Source organism: Pan troglodytes, chromosome 21 (assembly GCF_028858775.2).
Source record: "Pan troglodytes isolate AG18354 chromosome 21, NHGRI_mPanTro3-v2.0_pri, whole genome shotgun sequence".
NCBI lineage: Eukaryota > Metazoa > Chordata > Mammalia > Primates > Hominidae > Pan > Pan troglodytes.
In genome coordinates, this window is record NC_072419.2 from 52303115 (window position 1) to 52327887 (window position 24773).

The following is a 24773-nucleotide window of genomic DNA, read 5'->3' on the forward strand; positions in this document are numbered from 1 at the left end:
AAGTAGCTGGTAAGCACCACCATGCCCAGCTAATTTTTGTATTTTTTTGTAGATAGGGGTCTCACTATGTTGCTCAGGCTGGTCTCAAACTCCTGAGTTTAAAATGATCCTCCCACCTCAGCCTCCCAAAGTGTTGGGATGACAGGCGTGAGCCACTGCACCTGGCTAAAAGGTGGCCATTTTACAGATGAGGAAAGCAAGGCTCAGAGTTTAAGGAACGAATGGAAGGAATATGAACCTTGGTCTTTCTGACTTCCAGAGCCTTACACAAGTGATGCAGCTTCATTGATGAAAATGATAAGGGTAGAGAAGAAAATAAAATTCACCTATAATCTTACAATAGTTAACATATGGTAGGTCCAGACTCACAAAAAATGAGATTACATGTCACAAACAGCATTGTAACTGAATTCTTCCCATTCTCTCTAAAAAATCAAATATTCACCAAACGCCTACTTCTTGATACATTTACATGTCCTCTATACCACACTGCCTTGGAAACCTAGAACTAGAAGGTGTCACAGCAATTAGTGTCGCGGCAGGATGGAAGAGGGCAGGACAGGGAGGATGGATGGGGCATGAAAGGCCTGAGGAGGCAAATGATGAGGGAGAATAGACCTCCATGACTTTAAAAAATTAAAATATTTGAAAATTGTTGTAAATGCAATTCTGCCCATTGCAGAAAATTGGGGGAATATCCAAGTCATGAAAAAATGTAAAGAAGGAAATAAGTCACCCAAAGAAAATAACCATTAACATTTTGGTGTATTGCCTTCTAGTTTTTGTTTTTCTATGTGGTATTGTATTCTGTCTATGTAAAATATAACCCTATACCTAAGCAACTCATATTCTCTTTGTATATATTATTTGCAGTGAAAATAACTCTTGGAAGAATGTAAACGTTAATATTTAGCATGGGAATTTTAGAAAATACAGATGTGCATAAAGAATAGATTATCCACATTTTTTATGATTCAGGGAAAACTACTGACAACATTTTGATGTACTTATGAAAACACATACAGACGTATACTAATATACGTATATATCTTCACATACACATTTATAAAAATGAGATAATGAGACATATTCTTTTTCAAAAACCTGATTGTGTTCACCTAATGTACCATGGATACCTTTTAAAGTCAGTCCATATAAATCTATGTCATCTGGCCGGGCACAGTGGCTCATGCCTGTAATCCCAGAACTTTGGGAGGCCGAGGCAGTTGGATCACCTGAGGTCAGGAGTTCGAGACCAGCCTGACTGATATGGTGAAACCCCGTCTCTACTAAAAATACAAAAATTAGCCAGGGGTGGTGATGGGCACCTCTAATCCCAGCTACTCGGGAGGCTGAGGCAGGAGAATCACTTGAACCCAGGAGGTGGAGGTTGCAGTGAGCCAAGATTGCACCACTGCACTCCAGCCTGGGCAACAAGAACAAAACTTTATTTCAAAAAAAACAAAAACAAAAACAAAAACCACCCCCACAATAAAAAACCAACAGCAACAATAAAAAACCAACTACATCATCTTTTTTAATAGCTCCATAGTCTGTGGGGATATCATGATTTATTCACCCAACCTCTAGTGATGAACATTTATTTCCACCTTTCTATTAGAAATTATTAAAATGATAAATAATTATTAAGAATTATAATTAACAAAAATAACAGAAGTAATTGCTTCCAGCATCCTTGCAATGTCATTTTTTAAAAAATGTATTTTTATTTGTTTTTGAGATGGGGTCACGTTATGTTGCCTAGGCTGGTATTGAAATCCTGGCTTCAAGTGATCCTCCCACCTTGGCCTCTCAAAACACTGAGATCACAGGTGTGAGCCACCATGCCTGGCCTTATAATGTCATTTTTAAATGGCTGCATCATAGTCCTTGCAGGACAGGCCATGCCTTCTTTAGCGATTCTCCTATTACTGGATGTCTTTTCCAGTCTGGTACCACTGTGACTGTGCTGTGATGAGCATCTTTTTTCCTAAAGTGCTGCCTGTAGTGCAAAGGGCTGCTGACTTAGGTCTCTGTTCTTCCTGCCCCTTTCCCACAGGCTTACCTCTTCCCAGCCATGGCCATCTTCAAGGCAGAAGATGCCAGTGGGGAGGCAGCAGCCATGCTGAACAACATGCGTGTTTACGGCACCTGTGTGCTCACCTGCATGGCCACTGTGGTGTTTGTGGGTGTCAAGTATGTCAACAAGTTTGCCCTTGTCTTCCTGGGTTGTGTCATCCTCTCCATCCTGGCCATCTATGCTGGGGTCATCAAGTCTGCCTTCGACCCACCCAACTTCCCGTGAGTGCTGCTGCTCTGAGCCCAAGGAATCGTCCTCCTACCTCCCTGGCCCTATTTCAGAGTCTCTGCCAAACTCCCCCTCCCTGCCCCTCAGAATCTCAGAGTGGTGTGGGTTGGGAGTAGCTTCCCTTGGGAGGGAAAATCTCTCTTAGTTTGGGGGCAATCTCTTCAGAGTGAGGTAACTTTTCTGGAGGAGGGAACAATTTACCTTGTAAGAGTCAACTTCTTGCTGGTAGGGTGGACTTAGGAAGAATTAAGTGGGAATGAGTTCCAAAGCAATGAATGCTGTCTGTGGTAGGGAAACCTTTCCTGGGTGGGGACAACCTCCTGGAATGGGACAATCTCCTAGTGTTGGACAACTCCTCCAGGATGGGAAAAGACACAGAAGTCTAGAGGGTCCAGGGACTCAGATCCAAGTCCACTCCATCCACTGCTCAGAGGTGGAGGGCGGCCCCCGAGACCGCTGTCCACGGTGCTGAAACACAGCATTGCACTAATGCGGTGCTTCTCCACCTTGGCGGCTTATTAGAATCACTTGGGGAGCTTAAGAAAAAAAAAAAAAAAGCCAATGGCCAGGCTTCATTTAAATTAAACGAGGAACTCTGGATATGGGGACCTGGCGTCCGTGTGTTTAAAAGGTCTCCCGGTGGCTGTATTGTGCAGCGAGGGCAAGGTTATGTGGCTCCCCACCTTCCTCCCTTGTTTCTCTCCCTAGGATCTGCCTCCTGGGTAACCGCACGCTGTCTCGCCATGGCTTTGATGTCTGTGCCAAGCTGGCTTGGGAAGGAAATGAGACGGTGACCACACGGCTGTGGGGCCTTTTCTGCTCCTCTCGCTTCCTCAACGCCACCTGTGATGAATACTTCACCCGAAACAATGTCACAGAGATCCAGGGCATCCCTGGTGCTGCCAGTGGCCTCATCAAAGGTCTGCGGAGGGACAAGGGCTGGCATCCAGGGAACGCTGCAGGGATTGTAGGTTAAGCGGTCAGGATTAAGGGGCCCTCCTTGGGATTCAGCTAAATTCAATCAGCTTTAATTGAGCACCTACTCTGAGTTACATTCTGTCCTTGGCATCAGGGAGGAGTAAGGTGAAAAGGAGACAAGTATCTCACCGCTAGTAGGAAAAGAAGTCATCAACGTAACAAGTGGTCACTGAGCACCTACAGAGTGCCCAGCATTGTGCTGAGTGCTAGGAACACAAAATAAATAAGCCACAGTTCCTGGCCTCAAGGAGACTAATGGCAGAAATAGATGTAATAGCAAATACATTATGCCATATGTAGATGTGCATTCAATGCACAGAGAATGCCCAGGGGTGGGAGAGTTCATGTGTATAAGATGGCAATAGGCTTCCTGGACTCACCTGAGGAGGGTTTTGAAGGACAAATGAAAGATCTTCAGTTCTATGAGAGGAGTAAGGAAATTGCAACCAGAAGAACAGCTTGCCTGAAAGCAGGCAGAGGCAGAAGAGTTTATTGTGTCTTTCCAATCACAAGTAATTTGGTATGACTGGGGCATAAAGAGCAAAATAAGGTGGAGAAAGAAGCGATGTAGGAGAGGCTGGCATGAGCCAGATCATGGCAGGCCTTGGAAGCCGTTTTGGAGAGTTGGGACCACATTCTGAAGGCAATGAGGAGCCACCAAGGGGTTTTGGGAAAGGGAGGGACGTGGTCAGATCTCCATTTTTTGAAGGTTCATTCTGGCTGCTAATGTGGATGGGTTAAAGGGGTGAGAGGAGAGAGGCAGGGGGCCCAGGAAGGGGCTGAGGCTATGAGTCCAGGAGAGAGAGATGGTGGTTTTCTGAGTGAGAGTGATGGAATGGTGTCTGTGGGAATTACTGCAGTGCTTCTCAACCAGGGCTGTTTTGCCACCCAGGAAACATTTGGCTGTGTCTGCAGACGTTTTTGGTTGTCAAAACTGGAGGGGTGTACCTGGCATCTAGTAGGTAGAGGCCACGATGCTGCTAAACATCCTACAATGCTATAGGGCAGTCCTCCACAGCAAAGAATTATCTGGCCGGGAGTGTCACTAGTGCCACAGTGGAGAGACCTTGGAATGGAGAGAAGGGGCATATTTAAGAAATATTAAGGAGGGGTTAAAGGACAGAAGTTGGAGGTGGTATTGAAGTTGGGGAAGGGGAGAGGGAGCAGTGTAGGGCAGGGTGTCAGAATTGATGATGGTGCCATTTACTGAAATATGGGATGCAGGAAAGCAGCTGGTTTGGGGTGGGTGGAGGGTGAGATCAATTTGGGACACATAGACTCAATCTGAGATGGGTCTTTATTTGCTCATTTACTCCACTAGATTGGACTGTTTCATGGTAGTGACTGGGTCTGATTAGTCTGTGAAAGGTCTGTACATAGCCTGGCCCAAATCAGGAGCTTAGGAAATGTCAGTGGAAATGAAATAGAGATAAGGCCGGGGAGAGTGAGATGGGGTTGATCTTGACCCTGACTTTTTGCCCCCTCCCACCTCCTGGTCCCAGAGCTCTGGTCCCCTTATGGCTGGCCTCCCCCTGAGCATTCTGTCTCCCCACAGAGAACCTCTGGAGCTCCTACCTGACCAAGGGCGTGATTGTGGAGAGGAGTGGGATGACCTCGGTGGGCCTGGCCGATGGCACTCCTATCGACATGGACCACCCTTATGTCTTCAGTGATATGACCTCCTACTTCACCCTGCTGGTTGGCATCTACTTCCCCTCAGTCACAGGTGAAGGGGAGCTCAGAGAGGGAAGACTCTGCCTGTGAGTGGATGGGGAAGAGAGAGTCGATGATGATGTTGGGAATTTCTTACTCCAAAAACCCCATCATGAAAGCAACCGCAACATTTCACTTCCCATTGGAGAGATGAGGGAATTAAGGCCAGGAGAAGCTAAGTAACATGTCCAAGGTCTCACACAAGCCAGTATGTTAGGACTAGATCCCAGACTCACTGACCCTGAGGGTGGTGCCCTTTTTTCTCATCTGTCTGGTCTCCTGTGGCCCTGGCTTGAGTCCTAGCTGCACTTCTGTTTTGCAGGGATCATGGCTGGTTCTAACCGCTCTGGGGACCTGAGGGATGCCCAGAAGTCAATCCCCACTGGCACCATCCTGGCCATCGCCACCACCTCTGCTGTCTGTATCCTGCACAGCTGTGCTGGGACCACCCTCGGGGGAGGGCAAGAGGGAGGGCAGCTGAACTTGCTGCCTTACCTGCTGGTGCAGGAGGGGTGGGGAGGGGGAGGACTGAACCGTGGGGATTCTCCTTTATCCTCTGCTGCAGACATCAGCTCCGTTGTTCTGTTTGGGGCCTGCATTGAGGGGGTCGTCCTGCGGGACAAGTAAGATAATTGGGGTTGATCCTATTCTGGGGGAGGGGTGGGTATAGAAGGCTGAGTTCTGGGAAACAGACCCATCAGGAGGTGCTGGGACCTGTGTGAGGGGCCTGTGGGAGGGAGGCCACGGGGATTGCTTGCAAAGTCATCTTCTTATATTTCATCTTCCTTCTGTCACTCCAGTTTGAGAAGCTTGGATGGTGTCTCATTTCCTTTAGGATAATGATACTTTCCTTTTCTTTAAAACGGATTAATTCAATAGTGTGTCTAACATTTACTGAATGTCCATGTGTTGGTCACACAGACAGGAGTGGTATTTATCTGTGTTCCCTCCGAGATTCTGGAGGCAGCACAGATAAATAACACATGGTTTTTGTACTGAAGGAGCTCTTCTTGGTGGGTCTATACTGGCCAACAGACTTTAAGTGCAGTCGGTAGGGGTGGCCATACAGGAAAGCCCGGGGGCTTCAGTCCAGTCCTTAGGGGTCTTCCCAGGGAAGTCTTCTCAGAGGAGGGGAGGCTAGAAGTGTCTTATACACTTTATCTCACTTATCCTTCCTGCTTTTAAGGTTGAGCAGAGATTAGGCAGCTTGGAGGAAGGGCATTCCAGGCAATGGGGAGCCAGGGTGGAGGGGAGAAATGTGTGCGCATGCCTGCAGCTGTGAGTGCTCACTGTCCCGGAGCACTCACGTCTGAAGGGCATGAGCACACACAACTGGCCGGGTGGTGTAGGAGGTCCTCTCAGAATCACTTTCCACTGGTACCACCAGGCTTCTGTAAGGGAATGCAGTGGGGGACGTGGGGCTGAGACCTATGCTGGAGACAGGCCTAGAGGCCTGGTTTTCAGTATCAGGAAATTAGAGAATTATTTTATCAAGGAAAAAACAATGGAACATTTGGGGCTCTGCCTCCCCTGTCACCCTTACAGAACTTAGCCCTGTGGCAGGCACACAGTTGGTTCTGTAGTTGGTATGGAGACCTGCCCTGGAAATCCAGGCAGCACTGCTCACCTGGCATCTCCTGTCCACATCATTCCAGGTTTGGCGAAGCTGTGAATGGCAACCTGGTGGTGGGCACTCTGGCCTGGCCATCTCCATGGGTAATTGTCATCGGATCCTTCTTCTCCACCTGTGGGGCTGGGCTGCAGAGCCTCACGGGGGCCCCACGCCTGCTGCAGGCCATCTCGAGGGATGGCATTGTGCCCTTCCTGCAGGTCAGTGTGGGAGAAGAACAGCCCACCCTCAGTAGACTAGCCAGGCCCCTGCCCAGAGAGACCACACAGTGACCCAGGGCCATAACCAGCCTTAGACTACCTCCTGGGCCACTTCTGCTCTGTAGTGCACTGGCCAGGCCTATCTGGCAGGGTCTGAGGCACAGGGACAGGGTGGTGTGGGGTGTCAGGAGTTGGGCAGGGCATTGGGTGGTGCCCTGTCTGTGGCTTCTCCTTCACCCAGATGGAAGGATAAGTGTGTCTTACTTGGGATTTGGCCCATGGTCAGTGCATCCCTTGGAGCACTGTCTGCTCTTGGGGAAAAAATAAATGGCCCTGTTTTGGCACTGTGGTTGGTCAGAGACCTGGGGAGGCAGTCAAAGGGCAAGAAAAGGGTAGCTTTTACCATGGTGCTAAAAAAAAAAGACAGATGGAGCACAGGGTCGTGGTGGCTTGCTGGCTTCCTGACAGCTCCTCTCCCATCTGGTCCTCTGCAGCTGCTTTCCCCCTCTAGGGATCATTTGAACTTCATGGCACTGGGGTGCCGATGTCAGGGTGGGCAAGATGCAGCGAAAGCCTGTTATCCATTTGCATTCTCCTGGAGGAAGAGAAATGCATCCTGTCCCTACCTCCTCTTTGGTGATAGGATTCCTGCCTCTACTCCACTGGTTCCCAAGGCTAGGGGAGAGGGCTGAGAAATCCTTGAGGTCTCAGTCCCATGATGATTGCTCTTTCCCCAGGTCTTTGGCCATGGCAAGGCCAATGGAGAGCCGACCTGGGCCCTGCTCCTGACTGCCTGCATCTGCGAGATTGGCATCCTCATCGCATCCCTCGACGAGGTGGCCCCCATCCTCTCTATGTGCGTGCCTGACATCTTGCCCTCCCCCCTGGTTCAGGGTGTTTCTCTATCTGAATCCTGCAGCCGTTACCTGTGACAACCCACCCAGACACTTTAACAACCCCAGGAAGTTCCCCATTGGTCATAGAAGCCCATCGTTTGTTATAGAGAGATTCATCCACATGTGTTATTAGGGTGTGTTGTAAGGGTATTTGGCTTGAAACCCCTTCGTAAGCACCACAGCATGATCTGGCCACCTCCTGACTTCTTGTCCCCTTTCCCCCTTTCTCTGCCCATGCTGTTGTTTCTGTTTCTGCCTCCCTTTGCATCTCTGTCTCCCCTGGGGCCTTCCTGTGTTCCAGGTTCTTCCTGATGTGCTACATGTTTGTGAATCTGGCCTGTGCAGTGCAGACGCTGCTGAGGACACCCAACTGGAGGCCACGCTTTCGATATTACCACTGGTGGGTGCTCTGTCCCCACACTTCCACTGAGCCACTTGCTCATCTCCACCCCAATCCTCACCTTACTCCAGTCCACTCCCTCTGGGTCTAAGGACCCCAAACCTGAAGAGGACATCCTTTTTTCTCCAGCTTTTGTTGACCAACTCACATGAGGAAGGTCCCGGAGAGGGTCTCCTAACAATCATAAATAATAACATAGCAGCATCATAAGCGGTCTCAGCTGGAATCTCTCTCCTGTCCGTGATGCCCAATAGCTCACAATGTAGCAGGGAGGCTGGAAGTCAGCTGGCCAGAGTTCAAATCATGACTCTGCACTTCCTAGCTGTGAGACCTTGGGCTGATGATGTAGCTTCTCAGAACCTCAGTTTCCTCAGCTGTGAAATGGGCATGATAGCTGCACCTGCCTGTGGGTTCTTGTGAGGACTACAGTACATGGCAGATGCTCATTGCACAGAGGCTGCAGTTCTCTTATCATTTTCCTCTATGGCTCTTCATCCTCACAATAGGCCCTCGGGGGCAGACGGAGCAGAAATGATCATGCTTGTCCTACAAAAGGAAACTGAGGCCCAAAGAGGGCAAGGGACCGGCCCAAGGTCCCCCAGCAAGACTGTGACACAACTGGGCTAGAACCAGGGCTGCCCACTCCTGTCTGGATGCTCCGGCTTTGCTGGTGGCCTTCTCCTGGGAGGACCCGTTTCCACTCCCCTGAGACCCTGGCCTCAGAATGCACCTGGCCAGGCCTGTCTGGCAGGGTCTGAGGAACAGGGACAGGGTGGTGTGGGGTGTCAGGAGTTGGGCAGGGCATTGGGTAGTGCCCTGTCTGTGGCTTCTCCTCACCCAGAAGATCCCATATCCCCGTAGTCCTCATGGGGATGATGGTGTGAGTTCCCCTAGACCGGGCTGTCACCTCCCAGGTCTTGCCCATGCCCTGCCCCATCTCCCTCTTGCTTTCTAAGTCCCAGCTTCAGCAACAGCCCTGCTGGGGCTCAGAGGCTGGGTCTCCCCACCTTGTCTAGGACCCTCTCCTTCCTGGGCATGAGCCTCTGCCTGGCCCTCATGTTCATCTGCTCCTGGTATTATGCACTGGTAGCCATGCTCATTGCTGGACTCATCTACAAGTACATTGAGTACCGTGGGTGAGTGTGGGGAGTGGAGGTTGGGGTGGCTGGGGAAGGCTGAAGGGTGGTGGGAAGGAGAGGGAAGGGGTCATGAGGGATTGGGGTGGTGGGGGTGAGATGAAGCAGGGAGTAGGAGAGGATGGGGCTGGAGTAGAAGGAGAGGGTGATATGGGGTGACATTGGAAGATGGGGGGTGGAGGCAGAGGCTTTGAGAAATGGACAGGAATGGTGAGAGAATGGATTTAGAAGTGATTTTCCAAGGAAACTTAGCCAAGGCTTGGTTGAGTCTGTTGGCAGGAGTGATACACATGTCCTTTCTGAGCCTGAGAGATGGCTCTGCCCTGGGGTAGCTGGTGCAGTGTAGATGGTTCTCCCTGCCCCCTCCTGGCTTTCTGCTCTCATGTGATCCACTTCCCGGCTCCCAGGGCAGAGAAGGAGTGGGGCGATGGGATACGAGGTCTGTCTCTCAGTGCGGCTCGCTATGCCCTCTTACGCCTGGAGGAAGGGCCCCCACACACCAAGAACTGGAGGTAAGTGGTGAGGGCACGGGTGTGCATGAGAGTGTGTATGCATGAGTGCAAGGCTCAGGAGATAGGGGGAAGGGAGCAAGGCCTCACTTATCCTGCTTGCTTTGTTTTGCTGAGTAGTGCCCTAAAAGCCCAGCCTTGTCTGATTCCTTCCCACCTGAAACACTGAGGCTGAGCTGAGTTCCAGACATTTATGTGGGTATGTAAATGTCCACATACCCCACCATGCTAGCCTCCTGAGCAGTCATCCATTCATTCATTTCATCATTTCCATCATTTTTTCATAAAACATGAATGCCTGATGTATGGCAAGTCCCCTTCTAGTCTCTGGGGATGTAGGAAGCTCACAGTTTTGTGGAGAAGACACACACGGGGACAGACAAACATCAGATCATGTAGCATTTGCTCTGAGACAGGTGGAATCGTTCCCTTTGAGAGTTATAGGGGCTCTTAGGCATCTCTAGATTAATGACAATTCATCCATTTTATTCACGTGAAAATCAGGGATGCCGAGCGCGGTGGCTCATGCCTGTAACCCAACAGTTTGGGAGGCTGAGGCAGGTGGATCACTTGAGGCCAGGAGTTTGAGACAAGCCTGGACAACATGGCGAGACCCCATCTGTGCTAAAAATACAAAAATTAGCCAGGCATGGTGGCGTGCACCTGTAGTCCCAGCTACTCAGGATACTGAGGCAGAATAGCTTGAACCCAGGAGGCAGAGGTTATAGTGAGCCGAGATTGTACCACTGCACTCCAGCCTGGGTGACAGAGTGAGACCCTGTCTCAAAAAAAAAAAGGGGGGAAATTGGAGGTCAGAGAGGATCTCACAGGTCACAGAAGGCAGACCTGGAGATCGAATCCTCACACCCCACCTCTTAGCCCTGGGTGCTGCATGCCCAACCCCTCATTCATCTCCCTGTGTTTCACCTTGCCAAGAGTAGAGCCTGGAACCCTGACTTAGGTTAGGGCATTGTTGACTTGTCTTGGCTGAGCCCAGTTGACTAAACTGGGCTCCCAGAACCTGGGGCTCTGTATTATTTATCTGTGAATTCCCAAATGCTCAGCACATGGTCTAGCCCAGAGTAGGTGCTTAGAGAATGCTACGAAGTTGATAGGTGGTTGGAGGACTAAGACGGCTAAATGACTAAGGAAAGGGATGCATAAATAGATGGGTAGATGGATAAGTTTATGTACACGTGGGCAGGCAAAAGCGTGAATCGATGGATGTAGGAATGGATGATAGGTAGGTAGATGTGTGGATAATTGAATGAATAATGCATGTATCAGTAAAGAAATATGCATATGAGTGGATGACTGAAGGATAAAATAGGTGGGTGGGTGGTTGAATGGGTAGATAGGTGAGTGAGGTGAATGGAGAAATGGGTTGATGGGTAGATGAATGGATGGGTGGTGAGGGGTATAGGTGGATGGGACAGATGGTTATAGAGGAGAGATGGCTAGATGACCTGGTGATGGGTGTATGGTGTGTGGATGGTTGGTTACATGGTATATGGATTATGTGACTCTGCACACTCTTCAGGCCACAGCTGCTGGTGCTGGTGCGTGTGGACCAAGACCAGAATGTGGTGCACCCCCAGCTGCTCTCACTGACCTCCCAGCTGAAGGCAGGGAAGGGCCTGACCATCGTGGGCTCTGTCCTTGAGGGCACCTTTCTGGAAAATCATCCACAGGCCCAGCGGGCAGAAGAGGTGAGCAGAGGCCCTGGTTGGGCTTGGGAAAAGGTCAGGACACTTAGGAAGACAGTCTCTATCCTTTTGTACTTTCCTTCCTCATCACCTTCAGGATCAAAGGAAGTGCAGGCATTTCTTTTCTTTTCCTTAGAGGAAGAGCCTAAGAGCCTAGACAGTGAGTTCTTTAGAATTCAACTCACAGCATGAAAGACCATCAGAGGCAGAAAGGCCCATTTTATGGATAAGGAAACTGAGGCTTAGACAAGTCAGGTCATATGTCTAAGGACAGAAAACGAAGATTCAAATTAGGACTCCTTGAACTCCTACTCTAGACTCCTTCCTGCCAAAGTATAAATCTTTCAAGGTGATTTCCCAGCTGTGGACTCTTGATCCCTACAGTCTGGGGTTGACAAGGTGAGTATCCACATTTGATACAGGAAGAAACTGAGACCCAGAGAGGGAAAGCTGCTTGCTGAAAGTCGGAAAGCTGCTTGCTGAAAGTCAGAAGGCTGCTTGCTGAAAGTCAGAAAGCTGGTGGGAAGCAACATCAGGATTTGAACTCAGGCCCCTGCTCTGTGTCGCCTGCTCTTGGTTCCACCCACTAGTCCATGCTTACAGAGCAGCCTACAGAACCAATGTGGGCTGTGGTGGCCAGTGTCTGCCTTAAGCACACAAAGAGGTGATTGGATCCCAAGGGTAGTAGAGGAAGTAGGTTCTGTCTGAGGGTCAGGCCTTTCTCCCATCAGGGCTTTGGCTAGCAGTGGAGAGAGAAAAAGAGGCCCGAAGGAGCAGAGGTGAGATGGGGAGGGGCACCCCTGATGGCTTGCGACAGTCGCTGCTTCTGCCTCACTGGGCTGTTCACACTGATCTGTCAGGGCCCAGAGCTGGAGGCCTTGACTGGTCAGTTCCATTCAACACGCGGTGGCTGAGAATGTGCAGTGCACCAGGCATTGGGCGAGGCACAGGGGAGATGGAGATGTTCAAGACCAAGTCCCAGCCCTCGAGGTGCTCACAGGCTGGTGGGGAAGGCAGAGCATACACAGAAGGCTCTCAGACCCACCGGATGTCGATAAATGCTGTTAGAGTTAATAACATCAGGGTCGTACAATGTGTTGAGTGTTTTCGATTCCTCAGGCAGGATACTAACTAAGCCCTATGTGCATGATGACATGTGGTTCTCCCTATTCCTAAACAAGGTAGCTTGTCCTGACCCCTTGGGTGGTTAGGTGACTCACCCAAGGTCACACAGCCAGGAGGTGGCAGAGATAGGAGTTGAACTTCTATCTGTTTGACTTAGGGGTGGTGGTTAAGAGTGTGGGGGTTGGAGTCAGACTTCCCTGACTTGAATCCTCACAGTAACATTAGCTGTGTGTCCTTAAACAAGTCTTCCTTTCTCCAAGCCTCAGTTTCCTCATCTATAAAATGGGAGTAATAAGACTATTTCCCTCATAGTACAGTTTACATGGGGGCCCTTAAAATACTTATTATGCTACTTAGAAAGATTGTTGAAACAAATTGTCTGGCTGTGCAGAGAAGCCCAGTTTAATTCTGGTCTGGGTGGGGGTGGTATCTGAAGACGGCGACATTTGAGCTGGGCCAGACAGGGTGTCACGTACAACTTGGCAGGGGCGTGTGTCAGGGTGATGGTGGAGAGCATGTCGGGCAGGGGGGCTGTATGACCAGTGGGAGGGTGGCAGAAAGTGTGGTCAGATCATGAAGAGCCTTGATTGATCAAGAAGGAATGGGGCACAGAGATGATGGGGAGCCATGTGCCATTCTGGAGCCAGAGACTGACGTGATCAGAGCTGAGCTTCAGGAAGATTGGGATGAAAGGAGGGGAGAGATGGGAGGGAAGGAGGCTACAATGGGCCCAGCCAGGGCCAGGGAGGCCTGAGGCTGGTCCTTGTCTTTTCCCCCTCCCCTAGTCTATCAGGCGCCTGATGGAGGCAGAGAAGGTGAAGGGCTTCTGCCAGGTGGTGATCTCCTCCAACCTGCGTGATGGCGTGTCCCATCTGATCCAGTCCGGGGGCCTCGGGGGGCTGCAGCACAACACTGTGCTTGTTGGCTGGCCCCGCAACTGGCGCCAGAAGGAAGATCATCAGACGTGGAGGAACTTCATTGGTAACGCTATTGGGGGCTGGGGACGGAAGAGGGGTGGGGCTGGGGGCTGTAGAGGGGTGGAACTGGATTTCCGCTTCTTTGGGCCTGAGGGGTTTCCCAAGCACTGCGTGCCAAGTGTGGATTCAGCATATGCAGGTGACAGCAGTCAAGGCTGGCCACATGCCAGCCACTGTGCTGGGCGCTGGGGACTCCGCTGTGAACGAGACAGTCTTGGCTCCTGCAGCGCTCACAGGCCCTGGGAGGAACACAGTGAAGGGCAGTGGGAAGAGCTACAGCTCTGAAGTCACAGAGGCTAGGCCCACATCTCAGCTCTGGTCCTTCCTAGCTGTGTGACTGTGCACACGTGACTCACTCCCTCTGAGATCAGATTTCTTGGTAATCGTAGGTAATAGTATATATAATAACTAACGTTTCTAGAATGAGTTCTGTGTGCCAGCAAGTTAAGGCTTTCTCTGATTCTCTCATCAGTCCTAGGAGGGCTACGCATTGTTATCTCCATCTTTTTTGGTGTGAAACTGAGGCACAGAGAGATTAAGAAGTTTGCTCCAGCTGGGTTCAGTGGCTCACGCCTGTAATCCCAGCACTTTGGGAAGCCAAGGCAGGTGGATCGCTTGAGCTCAGGAGTTTGAGCTGGGCAACCTGGCAAACTACAGAGTAAATGAAAAAGAAGTTTGCTCCAAGTCACAAAAGTGGGGAGCCAGGTTTTGAACCAGCCCGGAGGCTACACTGTTAGCTCCAAGCTATTCTGTCTCCTTTATAGGTAGATCATGGTTACAAGGTGTTGGGAGGATTCAGTGTGGTCATACATGATGGGCTCTTAGTAATCAGAAAGGGCAGGTGGTGTTATTGCCATTTGACAGGTGGGGAAACTGAGGCCTAGAGAGGTTGAGAGACGTTCCTAGATCTAAACAATAAATATATGATGGGGCCCAAGTAGATGCTGGTTTTCTGACCACTCAGCCCATGGCCAAGGCCAGTTGGAGTGGGGTGGAGTGCTGGCTGCCAGGAGCCCTTGTGGCTGCTTCTGGGTGTTGGGAGAACCAGAGTCACTGTTTCCCCCTCTGGCCCTCTCCTTGGCCTCCCTCAGAGCTGGTCCGGGAAACCACAGCTGGCCACTTAGCCCTGCTGGTCACCAAGAACGTTTCCATGTTTCCTGGGAACGCTGAGCGCTTCTCTGAGGGCAGCATCGACGTTTGGTGGATTGTGCACGATGGAGGCATGCTCATGCTGCTGCCCTTCCTGCTGCGGCACCACAAGGTGAGTTGTATGCATGAGTGTATGCACGTGTGAGTGTGTGTATGCATGTATGCATTTGTGTGCATATGTGCACAACTGCAGGTCAGACTCAGGGGCTCTGGCCAGGGTCAGCTTCCGTGTCCTTCCTCCCCTGTAAACTCCTGGGAAAGGGATCTGCTGACCTACTTCATTCTGAGATGTTAGGAACTGATGGTTTCTCCTCTTGCAGGTGCACTGCTGTAAGGAGAGCAATGCTTAGCCCAAGCCAGTGATGCTTTCTTTAATGGGGGCCCCTCAGACCTAAGCAGGGAAGGTTTTGTAGAGAGTGGCCCCAAAGATAGAGGATTTGGGGTCTGCATGTATGTGTGAGGAGTGGGTGGGAAGAGGGGAAGGGTGAGGGGACAGGGCCTGGCCCTGGATCTCCTCATCACATCTGGGCTGGACCTTTCTGAATCCCCTTCACCGCCTGCAGGTCTGGCGGAAGTGCAAGATGCGTATCTTCACTGTGGCCCAGATGGATGACAATAGCATCCAGATGAAGAAGGATCTGACCACATTTCTGTATCATTTACGCATCACTGCGGAGGTCGAGGTGGTGGAGATGGTGAGTCCCCAGGAGACACCGCTGGGGTTCCACCTAGCCCTCTTTCCTCTTGGCCCCAGCACCAAGTAGGGCAACTCTAACACCCATCAGCTTATGATGCTGGATCCTTTCCCCCTCATCCATCTCTTAGCCTCTCACATATTCAGCCATCCCTCCCTTCTCTATGAAAGTAGCCATGTCTAGTGCTTATTATATGCCAGGCACTGTTCTATGCACTTTATATGTACATAAATTCCAACAACGACCAATGAGATAGATACAATTATCAGCATTTCCATGTTACAGATTAGGAATATGAAGTGCAGAGAAGTACAGTCACGTATTCATTGCTTAACAACAGGCATATGTTCTGAGAAATGTGTTGTGAGGTGATTTTGTTGTGTGAACATCATAGAGTGTATCTATGCACACCTAGCTGGTACAGCCTACTACACACAAAGGCTTATTGCTCTTACGCTACAGACTTATACAGCATGTTACTCTACTGAGTACTGTAGGCAATGGCAACACAGTGGGAAGTATTTGTGTGTCTAAACATAGAAAAAATACAGCAAAAATACAGTAATCTTAAGGGAACACCATTTTATGTGCAGTCTGCCATTGACGCACATACAATGGTGTTATTTGGCATATGACTGTAATTTGCCCAATAACACAGAGTACCTGGTGGAGGCAGGATTCAAACCCAGGCAGGCTGGCTCTAGAGCGTGTGCCCCTGGTGATTATCCTGTAGAGCCTCTTGTCCAACCATCCTCTCAATTCATGTGTCCATCCACCCATCCCTCTGTGATTTCATTAATCTACCTATGTATTCATTGAAGTATTCATTCACTCACTCTCCCATTCATTCTTGCATGTATTCATTCATCGCTTTGTTCCTTTTCTTCTTTCCCTTCTCCATTCACCCAGGTGATTAATTAATCCACTCATTCATTAGTTCATCCATTCATATGCCTGGTCCTGTGCTGGGCTGAGGAGGGAATGAGCTGCCTGCCTTGCAAGAGCATTGCCCTCTCTGCTACGTCCTTGCCTCCTACAACCCTTGACAAAATTAATGATTGGGTAGGGAAGCCCTAGGCTGCCAGAAGGACGGGGGCCTTCCTTCCTTCCCTTGGCCTTTCACCTGGGCTCAGACCTCATGCTTTCCTCCGTGTTCCTCTCCCCACCCCCCAACCCCAACCTCTGTCTGCCCACAGCATGAGAGCGACATCTCAGCTTACACCTATGAGAAGACGTTGGTGATGGAGCAGCGTTCCCAGATCCTCAAACAGATGCATTTAACCAAGAATGAGCGGGAGCGGGAGGTGAGGTTGCCCTGGCTGGCCCCTGAGAGCCTCAAACTGCTGCCAGTTCTGGGTGGCAGGTTTAGGATGCCTCAGGGCTGACACTCCTGGCATTTCAACTTCACCCTCATCTCCCTGATTCCCCCAACCACACCTCCTGACACTGATCTCCCAGACAGCAGGAGTATACACTGCAGCTTCACTGCCAACCTCCCAGCCAGGAGGCAGAGGGACTTTGGTATGGGTGACAGATCTTCTCCTCTGTATGTGACTTCTGGAGCCTGAGAGAGAAGAGTGGATGCTAAATACGTATGGATGATGAGTCCTTAGGGGTGTGGGCTGCCAGTGTGAGGGATAAGGGCTCATGTAGAAACCCTTAGAGAGTGGGTAACAGATGGGTGTTTAGAGATATAACTGATGTGTGGGAGTTAGGGGAAAATCCCCTAGGGTGTGATTGATGGGATCTCAGGGGTAATGGTGATAAGCCCCCCCATAGGGTGTGGGTGTAAGATCTTCTAGGTGTGGGTGATGTAGAACCACCAGAGTATGGATGAAAGACCCACCCAAGGGAGTGGAGTCCTTGGGAAAATGAGTGGTGTTACCCCAGCTGGGGACAGAAGGGCTCCTGGAGGTGGGTGATAAGTTGCCCAGGGAATGGGTGGCAATCCTACACGTGAGGGTAATAGAACCATGGGTTTTGAGTCTCCCAGGGGTGGGTAATGTATTTATCAGAATGTGGTTGATGGATTCTCAGGGGGATGAGTGATGGGTACCACTTTGAGATGGGAAGGATGGATCCTCCAAGGCTGGGAGTGTTATCCAAGGGAGGTAGTAAAAATGGTAAAACATGGCATGGTCACTGACCAGTGGACTGAGGACTGACATTGGACCATAGTGCTAGGCAGAGCCTTGCTGTGCCAAGGTTAACCCTTTTGTTGCCAGATGAGGTCTGGGGTTCTGGAGAGGAGGTGGGGCAGGCAGATCAGTGGTGCAGTAGCTATTTGGTCTCAAATCATAGCAATATTTTAACAACTGGTACAGTTCCAGAAAGTGCATCCTGGCTGAACATCATCTCTGGTGATAGCTCTTTGCAGGGCATGGGTGGTGACTCCCAGCAGAGCTGGCACCAACCTATGTCACTCCCTAGATCCAGAGTATCACAGATGAGTCACGAGGCTCAATCCGGAGAAAGAATCCAGCCAACACGCGGCTCCGCCTGAACGTCCCAGAAGAGACGGCTGGTGACAGTGAAGAGAAGCCAGAGGAGGAGGTGTGCAGCTTGGGTGGTTTGGCCCCAACCAGTGGGAGCAGAGCCCTTGGCCTCCAAAGGACTCAACTGCCATCGCTTCATTCATCCCTCAGGTGCAGCTGATCCACGATCAGAGTGCTCCCAGCTGCCCCAGCAGCTCCCCGTCCCCAGGGGAGGAGCCTGAGGGGGAAGGGGAGACAGATCCGGAGAAGGTGCATCTCACCTGGACCAAGGACAAGTCGGTGGCAGAGAAGAATAAGGGCCCCAGTCCTGTCTCCTCTGAGGGCATCAAGGACTTCTTCAGCATGAAGCCGTACGGGCCTGGGGGCTAAGGGCTGGGGGCTGGGGTGAGCTAAAGGGTCTTGCTCCCCATGGCAGAGCAAGAGAGCAGAAGGCATCCTGGTCTGTCAGCCTGCAGACCCAGCTCAGACATTGTCTTGGTTTCCCCATCTGAGGACTTAGGGGGTTGGGCCCCATTGCTAAGGCTCAGAATTCCCAGTTGCAGGCAGCGGAAAGGTGAAGGGTGTGGGGGCTGGCAGAGCAGGACTCAGGGCAGATGACCATGGCCCAAGCCCCCAGTGTCTTCCTCTTTTTCTGACTCTGCTCTTTTTCTTTCTCTCTTTGCATCTCTTGTGTTTCCTGAAGGGAGTGGGAGAACTTGTAAGTGCTTCAGCATTTTTTCACTCTCTCTCCTAGGATGGCCAGGGTCCCTACCCTCCTCACTCTATTGTGAACCCCTAATTGGTGCCACGACCTCTGGGATCTCTGAATAGCCTAGCCTGGAGATGTTTAGGATTGGTGGTCCTAGGCTTGCAAGAACCAGTCCCCAGCAGCCCAGTTCGGGCTGGAAGGGCGACTGGCTCCAATCTTCTCTACCCCCCCGGCTCACGCGGTCTCCACTCCTCCTTCCTGCCGCAGGAACCAGTCCAACGTGCGGCGCATGCACACGGCCGTGCGGCTGAACGAGGTCATCGTGAAGAAATCCCGGGACGCCAAGCTTGTTTTGCTCAACATGCCTGGGCCTCCCCGCAACCGCAATGGTGATGAAAACTGTATCCTGGAATTAAAATTGGGGGAAAGAGGGAGGTGGACGTCAGGGAATCTGGGTCCTGTCCCTGGGATGGAAGAGCTGAGCTGTTCCTGCCTCCGGATCAGCACCTCGGACAGGGACACGGGCGCGAGAGGTCCCCTGGCAGCCGAGCGCGACCCCAATTTCGTCGGGAGGGAAGGAGACCGGGTCTTTCTCCTTGACCGGCTCTCAGACATGGAGTTTCTCGAGGTCCTCACAGAGCACCTGGACCGGGTGATGCTGGTCCGCGGCGGCGGCCGCGAGGTCATCACCATCTACTCCTGAGAACCAGGACCTGCCACCCGGGCCCGAGCGCGCCCGGCCCGCGGCTCCGGAGCCCTCGCCGCGCCCCCCGCCGCTGTCACCGTTTACATACAGACCCTGTGCCCGTGTCCTGGCCCCTTACCCCGCTGCCTGAAGCCCGGAGGCCACGCCTGTTGGGGCTGATTCGGAGAGGGCGCCCCGCCGCGCAGAGACCAGAGCTCCTCAGTGCCGGTTTGGCCCGTGGGTCTTCGCTGCCCTTTTTCTAAGCCCGGCCTCGTCTCGCCGGAGGAGACGCTGCAATAAAGGTTGGGAGAAGGCGCGGAAAGGAGAGGAGCTGGGGCCTTGGGGACCCCCAGGTAGTCCATGCGGCCCATTCCTCCCCTTCCCACTCCCGCCGCGGTCCTCGCTCTGCGCTCCTCCGGCGCTGCTCCCTGGCTCCCGGCGGCCCGGAGGCCCGCGGGGTGGGAAGGCCGCGCTTGCCGTCTGCGCCGCCCCTTCTCGCCGAGCCATGGGGCGCGGGCGGCCGAGCCTATACATAGTGTACAGGAGACATCGCGTGTATTTTTAACGTCCCCATATTTATGTGACTAGAAGCGCAACAGACTTCTCGCCACAGTCGAGCTCTCCCGCTGGGGGCACTGCGGGGAGGCGAGGCCTTGGGAAGCTGAATTTTCCTTGACGTCCAAGAGTTTGAGAGCGAAAGTGCTTTAGGCCCAGGCGGGGGTCGTGGCCTCGTTCCCTCGACACCTCCGTCCTGCTCTCGCCTCTTCGCCCTTTCCGCGCGCCCTTGGCTTCCCACCCTCCTCTCCAGTCGTTTTCCGAGATGAGGTGAGACAAGGGTCCAACTTTTCCTGGATTCGCCTCCCAGCGGACGTGAGCTTCCACTGCGGCTGCAGAGACGCGAGCAACCTCTTCTCATCGGCTCTTATGCAAGTTGGGGCCAGGATAGGGGAGGGGTGCTCCTCAAGAGGAAGAAACCGAGAGGCCCGCGCCCCACCGAGGAAGCCCCGCCCCGGTGCCTTCGCTGGGGAGCAGGCGTCTCTCCTCAGTCGGCTTGTCGCCTGCTCCCCGTATCCCATGGCTCCTCGCCAAAGACTGAAATTGTGGAGCTGGAGGGCGCCCCCTCCCCGGAGTTTCCTCCCTGGGACAAGTGAGGGAGGAGGGGGCCGATTCTGGTTTAGGGGCCGGACCCACTGAGAGGCCCCAGAGCCGCCCGTGATGTTCCTCCCCCGTCCCCATCTGGCAGCTCCTGTCTCGCCTGAGGGACCCAGCCGCCTTCTCCGTGCTCTGGGGCCGGGCCTCGCTGCTTAGCAGCGGCCTCTAGCTCCGTCTCCCGGGGACCTGGGCCTGAGGGAGGGCTGGAGTCGCACGCGCTTTGTCCTTAGCGCCTGTCTGCTCTCCTCTAACTAGGACCCAGGGCCTTTGGCTTCCCCAGCTCGTCCTTGGCGCTTCCGCTCCACCAGCCTGGTCTGAGGCGTGCTCTGTCCTTAGAGAAGGCGCGGTGGCCGGGTTCCCTTCCCCTAGGGCACGTTACTAAGGGGGTCAGGCACTGCATGCTCGTTCCAGCACCATCTGGGACTGGGTACAGTACCTCCAGCCCCAGGGCCCTGACCTGCGCACCTAGTTTGACATCTCACCCACCTCCCAGAGCTGGGGCCACTGAGTAATCCGGACCTCACCACCTCTTTTCCTTTGAGCCCAAGGCAGAGCTGGAGCTGGCGCCACCCAGACAGCGTCAGGTGTGGCTGGGGTAGGTTTGGAGGTCTGCCAGTTACGCCAAGTCCCCTCTGAGATTCGATCAGGGGACTGGATAGATTCTTTCAGGTACTCAATCAGGAAGCTGGAGGTGTTAGACACCAGCCCCCTGCATCCTTCAGTAGACCTCCCTCTGAACACCACAGCCAGGTCCTGCCTTCTGGGGGCCTGAATATTCCAGAGCTGATGTGATGGGCTGTGCAGAAGGGGGCTGTATTAACATCAATTAGGGAACCAAAGTTGCACTATCTGGGCCCAGATTGTCTGGTTGGCAAGAGCAAAGTTTCCGTTGATGAAACAGACATCCCACAACAAAAACCCAAGTTTTCTGTGCTACATGTGCAATATTTGTTATGAATGTTATCACAAGTCATTCATCAAATTATCTTTATAATCACTGTAGTTAGATGTTTCATGTCCATTCAAGTGACTTTTATTCTGAGTGCAATATTTCAATAGCCTTGTAGTGATAACTAGTGTTGCTTTTGTTTTAGACGATCTATGTGCAGGGCAATGCAATGAAGTTGAAAACCCTTGTAAATAGGAGAGGTTGCAAACCAAATCAAGAGTATTTATTACTATTACTACTATTATTATTAGGCCTGCCTTTAATTTTCAGTGTAAGTGTTCAGTATTCCGCATCCTGCCTCAGTATTGATCTTGTGTTCTTTGTGCCAATATGAAAAGGAGAGGGTTGGTTCTTTCCTTTATTGTTGAATGCTCCCATTTAATGCTTTATGGCTTTTACTGTATTACTTTTTTAGACTCCCGTCTGCACAAAATGCAATAAAAATAATTTTATTATACCCTTCATGGCCTGAGATGTGCTGTTTGGACACTCCAGAGGGCCCTCCAGGAGGACCCCACACTCGTAAATCAGAAACACTGACCACCGACAGAAGAGATGGGCTAATGGCCCAGGTCTGGTGATCTAATTTATCCACCGATAGCTCCAGGGCCCTGGCCTGGAGAGCAGCACTATCATCTCCTAAGAGACTGGCAGGCACTTACTAGGTGTCAGGCTGCACTGGCATCTTCTAGGAGGTAGTGAGCACTTTCTAAGTGTAGGTGTCAGGCTGCACTGATACCCCCAGGAGGCAGTGAGCACTTACTGGTGAGGCTCAGCGCTCTTGGCACGTTGGTCCCTAACTCACTGGAGGCCTGTGCCACCCACTTCACCACACCCACCCCAAGTTATTAAATGCTCTTCAAGGCTCCTTCAGGTTCTATGAATTCTGCCAACTCCCTGCACAATGGGTAGAACAGAGGGTGGCAACTGAGACAAAATGAAAACAGGAAGTGCCCCCCTACCAATGGCCACTAACCACAAATGGCCTCCTCACATCCTGTTTTCCTTTCCTAGAATAAGAGGACAAGGCTGCTGACACAATGAATGTCTACCAGAAGCAGGATGTTGAACACAGCACTATAATTAGCCAACAGGCCTTTGCTCTGAACTGTTATTAAAGCCTCTAACTAAGTGAGCTACCTATGAAGAGAAGGCAGGGTTCAAAGAGGTTTGAGGCCGGATCATATGCTGAGGACAAAAGGGGGCAGACCAGAGTCCTCGAGACAGGAGCCCTCACCTCTGACTTGGGGAAAGCATCCTGCAAAGAGCATATTCACACCCAAGAAAGATGAACAAAGCTTTTACTTTTTTTCATTTTAATTAAAAAGTAATCATTTCATTTTATTAACAACACAAGAGTTCCAAAGAGGAAAAAAAAAAAACCACTATATAACACAAACAGGTCAGAACATAAAATGCTGCCATTTGGGGACCTTGAATTTTGAAACCATTGTTTGCTTAACCACTGGCAGGGACTCAGCTGAAGTCGCTGCTCTCCCTCACCCCTGCTAGAGGACCTCAAGACTGTGATCCACAGGGCTCTACTGAGCACAAACCCTGGGGAGAGGGCAGCTTCCTGGGGCTCCATTTAGAACCACAGCCAGAAACCCTCCCTCTAACAATTTCACTCTGGTACAAAAGTCGTGAACAGCCACCCATCTCGAGAACATGTCCAGCTACCAGAAGTCTGACATCAAAGTGGTCCCTATGTCCTGCTGCTCAGGAAACAGAATAAGAGTCTAGACAAAAACAAGAGCCTGGGGTTTTGAGCCAAAAGCCCAAAACAAATCACTGAAGAAACGGGTGTTCACGGCCAAAGTCTCAGAACCGACTTCATGGAAGTGCTGCTGGAGAGGGGGATGCTGACAGAACTGGTTAACGGGGAAGAGTGGTGGGGCCCAGATTCACAGTTTGTGGTAACTGCTGCTGACTGGAGCTGTTCAGTCCATTGGAGATCTTCCAATGAAATGAAAACAAAAAAGAAAAGAGAAAAAAACAAAAAACAACCTTGGCTCAGAGAGAAAAATTCTTTTTTCTGTGGCTGCCATGGCCATTCCTCAACAATCCAGAGTGGCTGATTTATGAATCCTCAAGCAGACCCCAAACATATGGGGTGAGGGTATGATGACACTGTGCCTGCCAAGGCCAGTTTGCTTTTCTTCAACTCTAGGCAGGAGTTGCAGGCAGGAGCTTGAGCTCTGGTCAATGTGTATGAAGCTGGAAAGCCTTGGTAGGTTCACAATGAACAAAGGTGGTGGCTACTGACATGACAAATGCCATTCCAAACTTGGCTAGCTGGGCCTGGCTCCAAATCCAGTAGAAACAGGGACCGGAGAAACCCCATCAAATATAAGCCCAGACACCTGTACTGCCCCCGGAGATATTTATTTTCTACAAAACAAAAAACACAAAACAAAAAAAGATACAGCCCCAAATGCAGTATAAACTTTGTAAGGAATAAGCAACACAGCCTTGGGCAGAAGAGAGAGCAGGTGGTAGAAATTGATGACACTCGATGCCGGCCTGGGAGCGCAGAGAACATCCTCCAAACAGCTCTATTTAGAACAAGTAAGTGGGAGGAGGCCAGGGGATGAGGGGACTGGGGAGAGTTGAAAGATTTAGCTTCAGTAATGCCTCTGGTAAGATCCCATGGGGGCCTGTGGCTGCCCCATCTGTGCTGTGGTCTGGCTAACCAGGTGGGAGAGAGCAGGGCCACTCTGGATCAGGGTATCCAGAGCCTTCTGTACACTTGGATTGTCAAAGTTGATACCTGTGGAAGACACAGGCCTCTGGCTAGTCATGTTGCTAGCAGGTGCCAGGCGACTGGAAGGCTGGCCAAAAAGCCCTTGGGAAGGAGCCCCAGGTCTGGGGCCCATGTTCTGAGCAGATCCTCCCTGTCCCAAAATGCTTGGAGGCTGATTGCCAGAGGCCTGTGATCTTTGTTGAGGCTGGCTGTTTGCTGCTGTGGAAAAATTCTGGTTTGGGGTGTTTCCGGCAGCAACCGAGGGGGATGCAGAGCTGCTATTGGCCGTCACTGTGCCACTATTGAAGAGGCTGAGGATTTTGGCCTGAAGCTCTTGCTGGGAGGTGGGGGGTGCAGATGGAGTGGGTGTAGCAGAGGGGAGCACTTGGCCGCTCTGGAGCGGTTGGGAGCTTGGCTGTGTCTTCAGCGAGGCACCCGAGGTCGCCCCGAGTGGTTGGCGGGAAATCGGGCCTGGAAGACAGAAGAGGAAGGTATCTGGTTCAAAGTACCCCCCAAGGGCAGGAGGCCTAGCAGCCAAAGGAAGAACAACAATCACTGAGTCACATCAATCATACAGTACACAGACGATAACATCAATTTCCCAAAGAGGCCGCTTCATGATATGTGCTGTTTACAGAA

The 24773-nt window shown here is 51.5% G+C and overlaps 2 protein-coding genes across 6 annotated transcripts in view; one reads left to right on the plus strand and one right to left on the minus strand.

Moving 5' to 3' along the window:
• SLC12A5 (solute carrier family 12 member 5) overlaps positions 1-21853 on the plus strand; it is a 38430-nt gene extending 16577 nt beyond the window's left edge. For both annotated transcript variants that reach the window (XM_016938021.2, XM_016938022.4), the window contains exons 7-26: positions 2060-2301; positions 3017-3228; positions 4842-5012; positions 5322-5420; positions 5565-5622; positions 6655-6829; positions 7567-7685; positions 8027-8125; positions 9142-9261; positions 9669-9773; positions 11311-11479; positions 13387-13582; positions 14670-14839; positions 15291-15422; positions 16619-16726; positions 17853-17975; positions 18068-18267; positions 18600-18614; positions 18873-19006; positions 19217-21853. In XM_016938021.2, coding sequence (XP_016793510.2) covers positions 2060-2301; positions 3017-3228; positions 4842-5012; positions 5322-5420; positions 5565-5622; positions 6655-6829; positions 7567-7685; positions 8027-8125; positions 9142-9261; positions 9669-9773; positions 11311-11479; positions 13387-13582; positions 14670-14839; positions 15291-15422; positions 16619-16726; positions 17853-17975; positions 18068-18267; positions 18600-18614; positions 18873-19006; positions 19217-19308 — 2739 coding nt within the window. In that variant the 3' untranslated portion in view covers positions 19309-21853. The remainder of the gene's footprint in view (positions 1-2059; positions 2302-3016; positions 3229-4841; positions 5013-5321; positions 5421-5564; positions 5623-6654; positions 6830-7566; positions 7686-8026; positions 8126-9141; positions 9262-9668; positions 9774-11310; positions 11480-13386; positions 13583-14669; positions 14840-15290; positions 15423-16618; positions 16727-17852; positions 17976-18067; positions 18268-18599; positions 18615-18872; positions 19007-19216) is intronic.
• Positions 21854-22690: 837 nt separating this feature from the next.
• The window catches only part of NCOA5 (nuclear receptor coactivator 5), a 29116-nt gene continuing 27033 nt past the window's right edge, over positions 22691-24773 (minus strand). For all 4 annotated transcript variants that reach the window (XM_009437326.5, XM_514691.8, XM_063802563.1 and 1 more), the window contains one exon: positions 22691-24605. In XM_009437326.5, the coding sequence (XP_009435601.1) occupies positions 24016-24605 (590 nt within the window). In that variant the 3' untranslated portion in view covers positions 22691-24015. The remainder of the gene's footprint in view (positions 24606-24773) is intronic.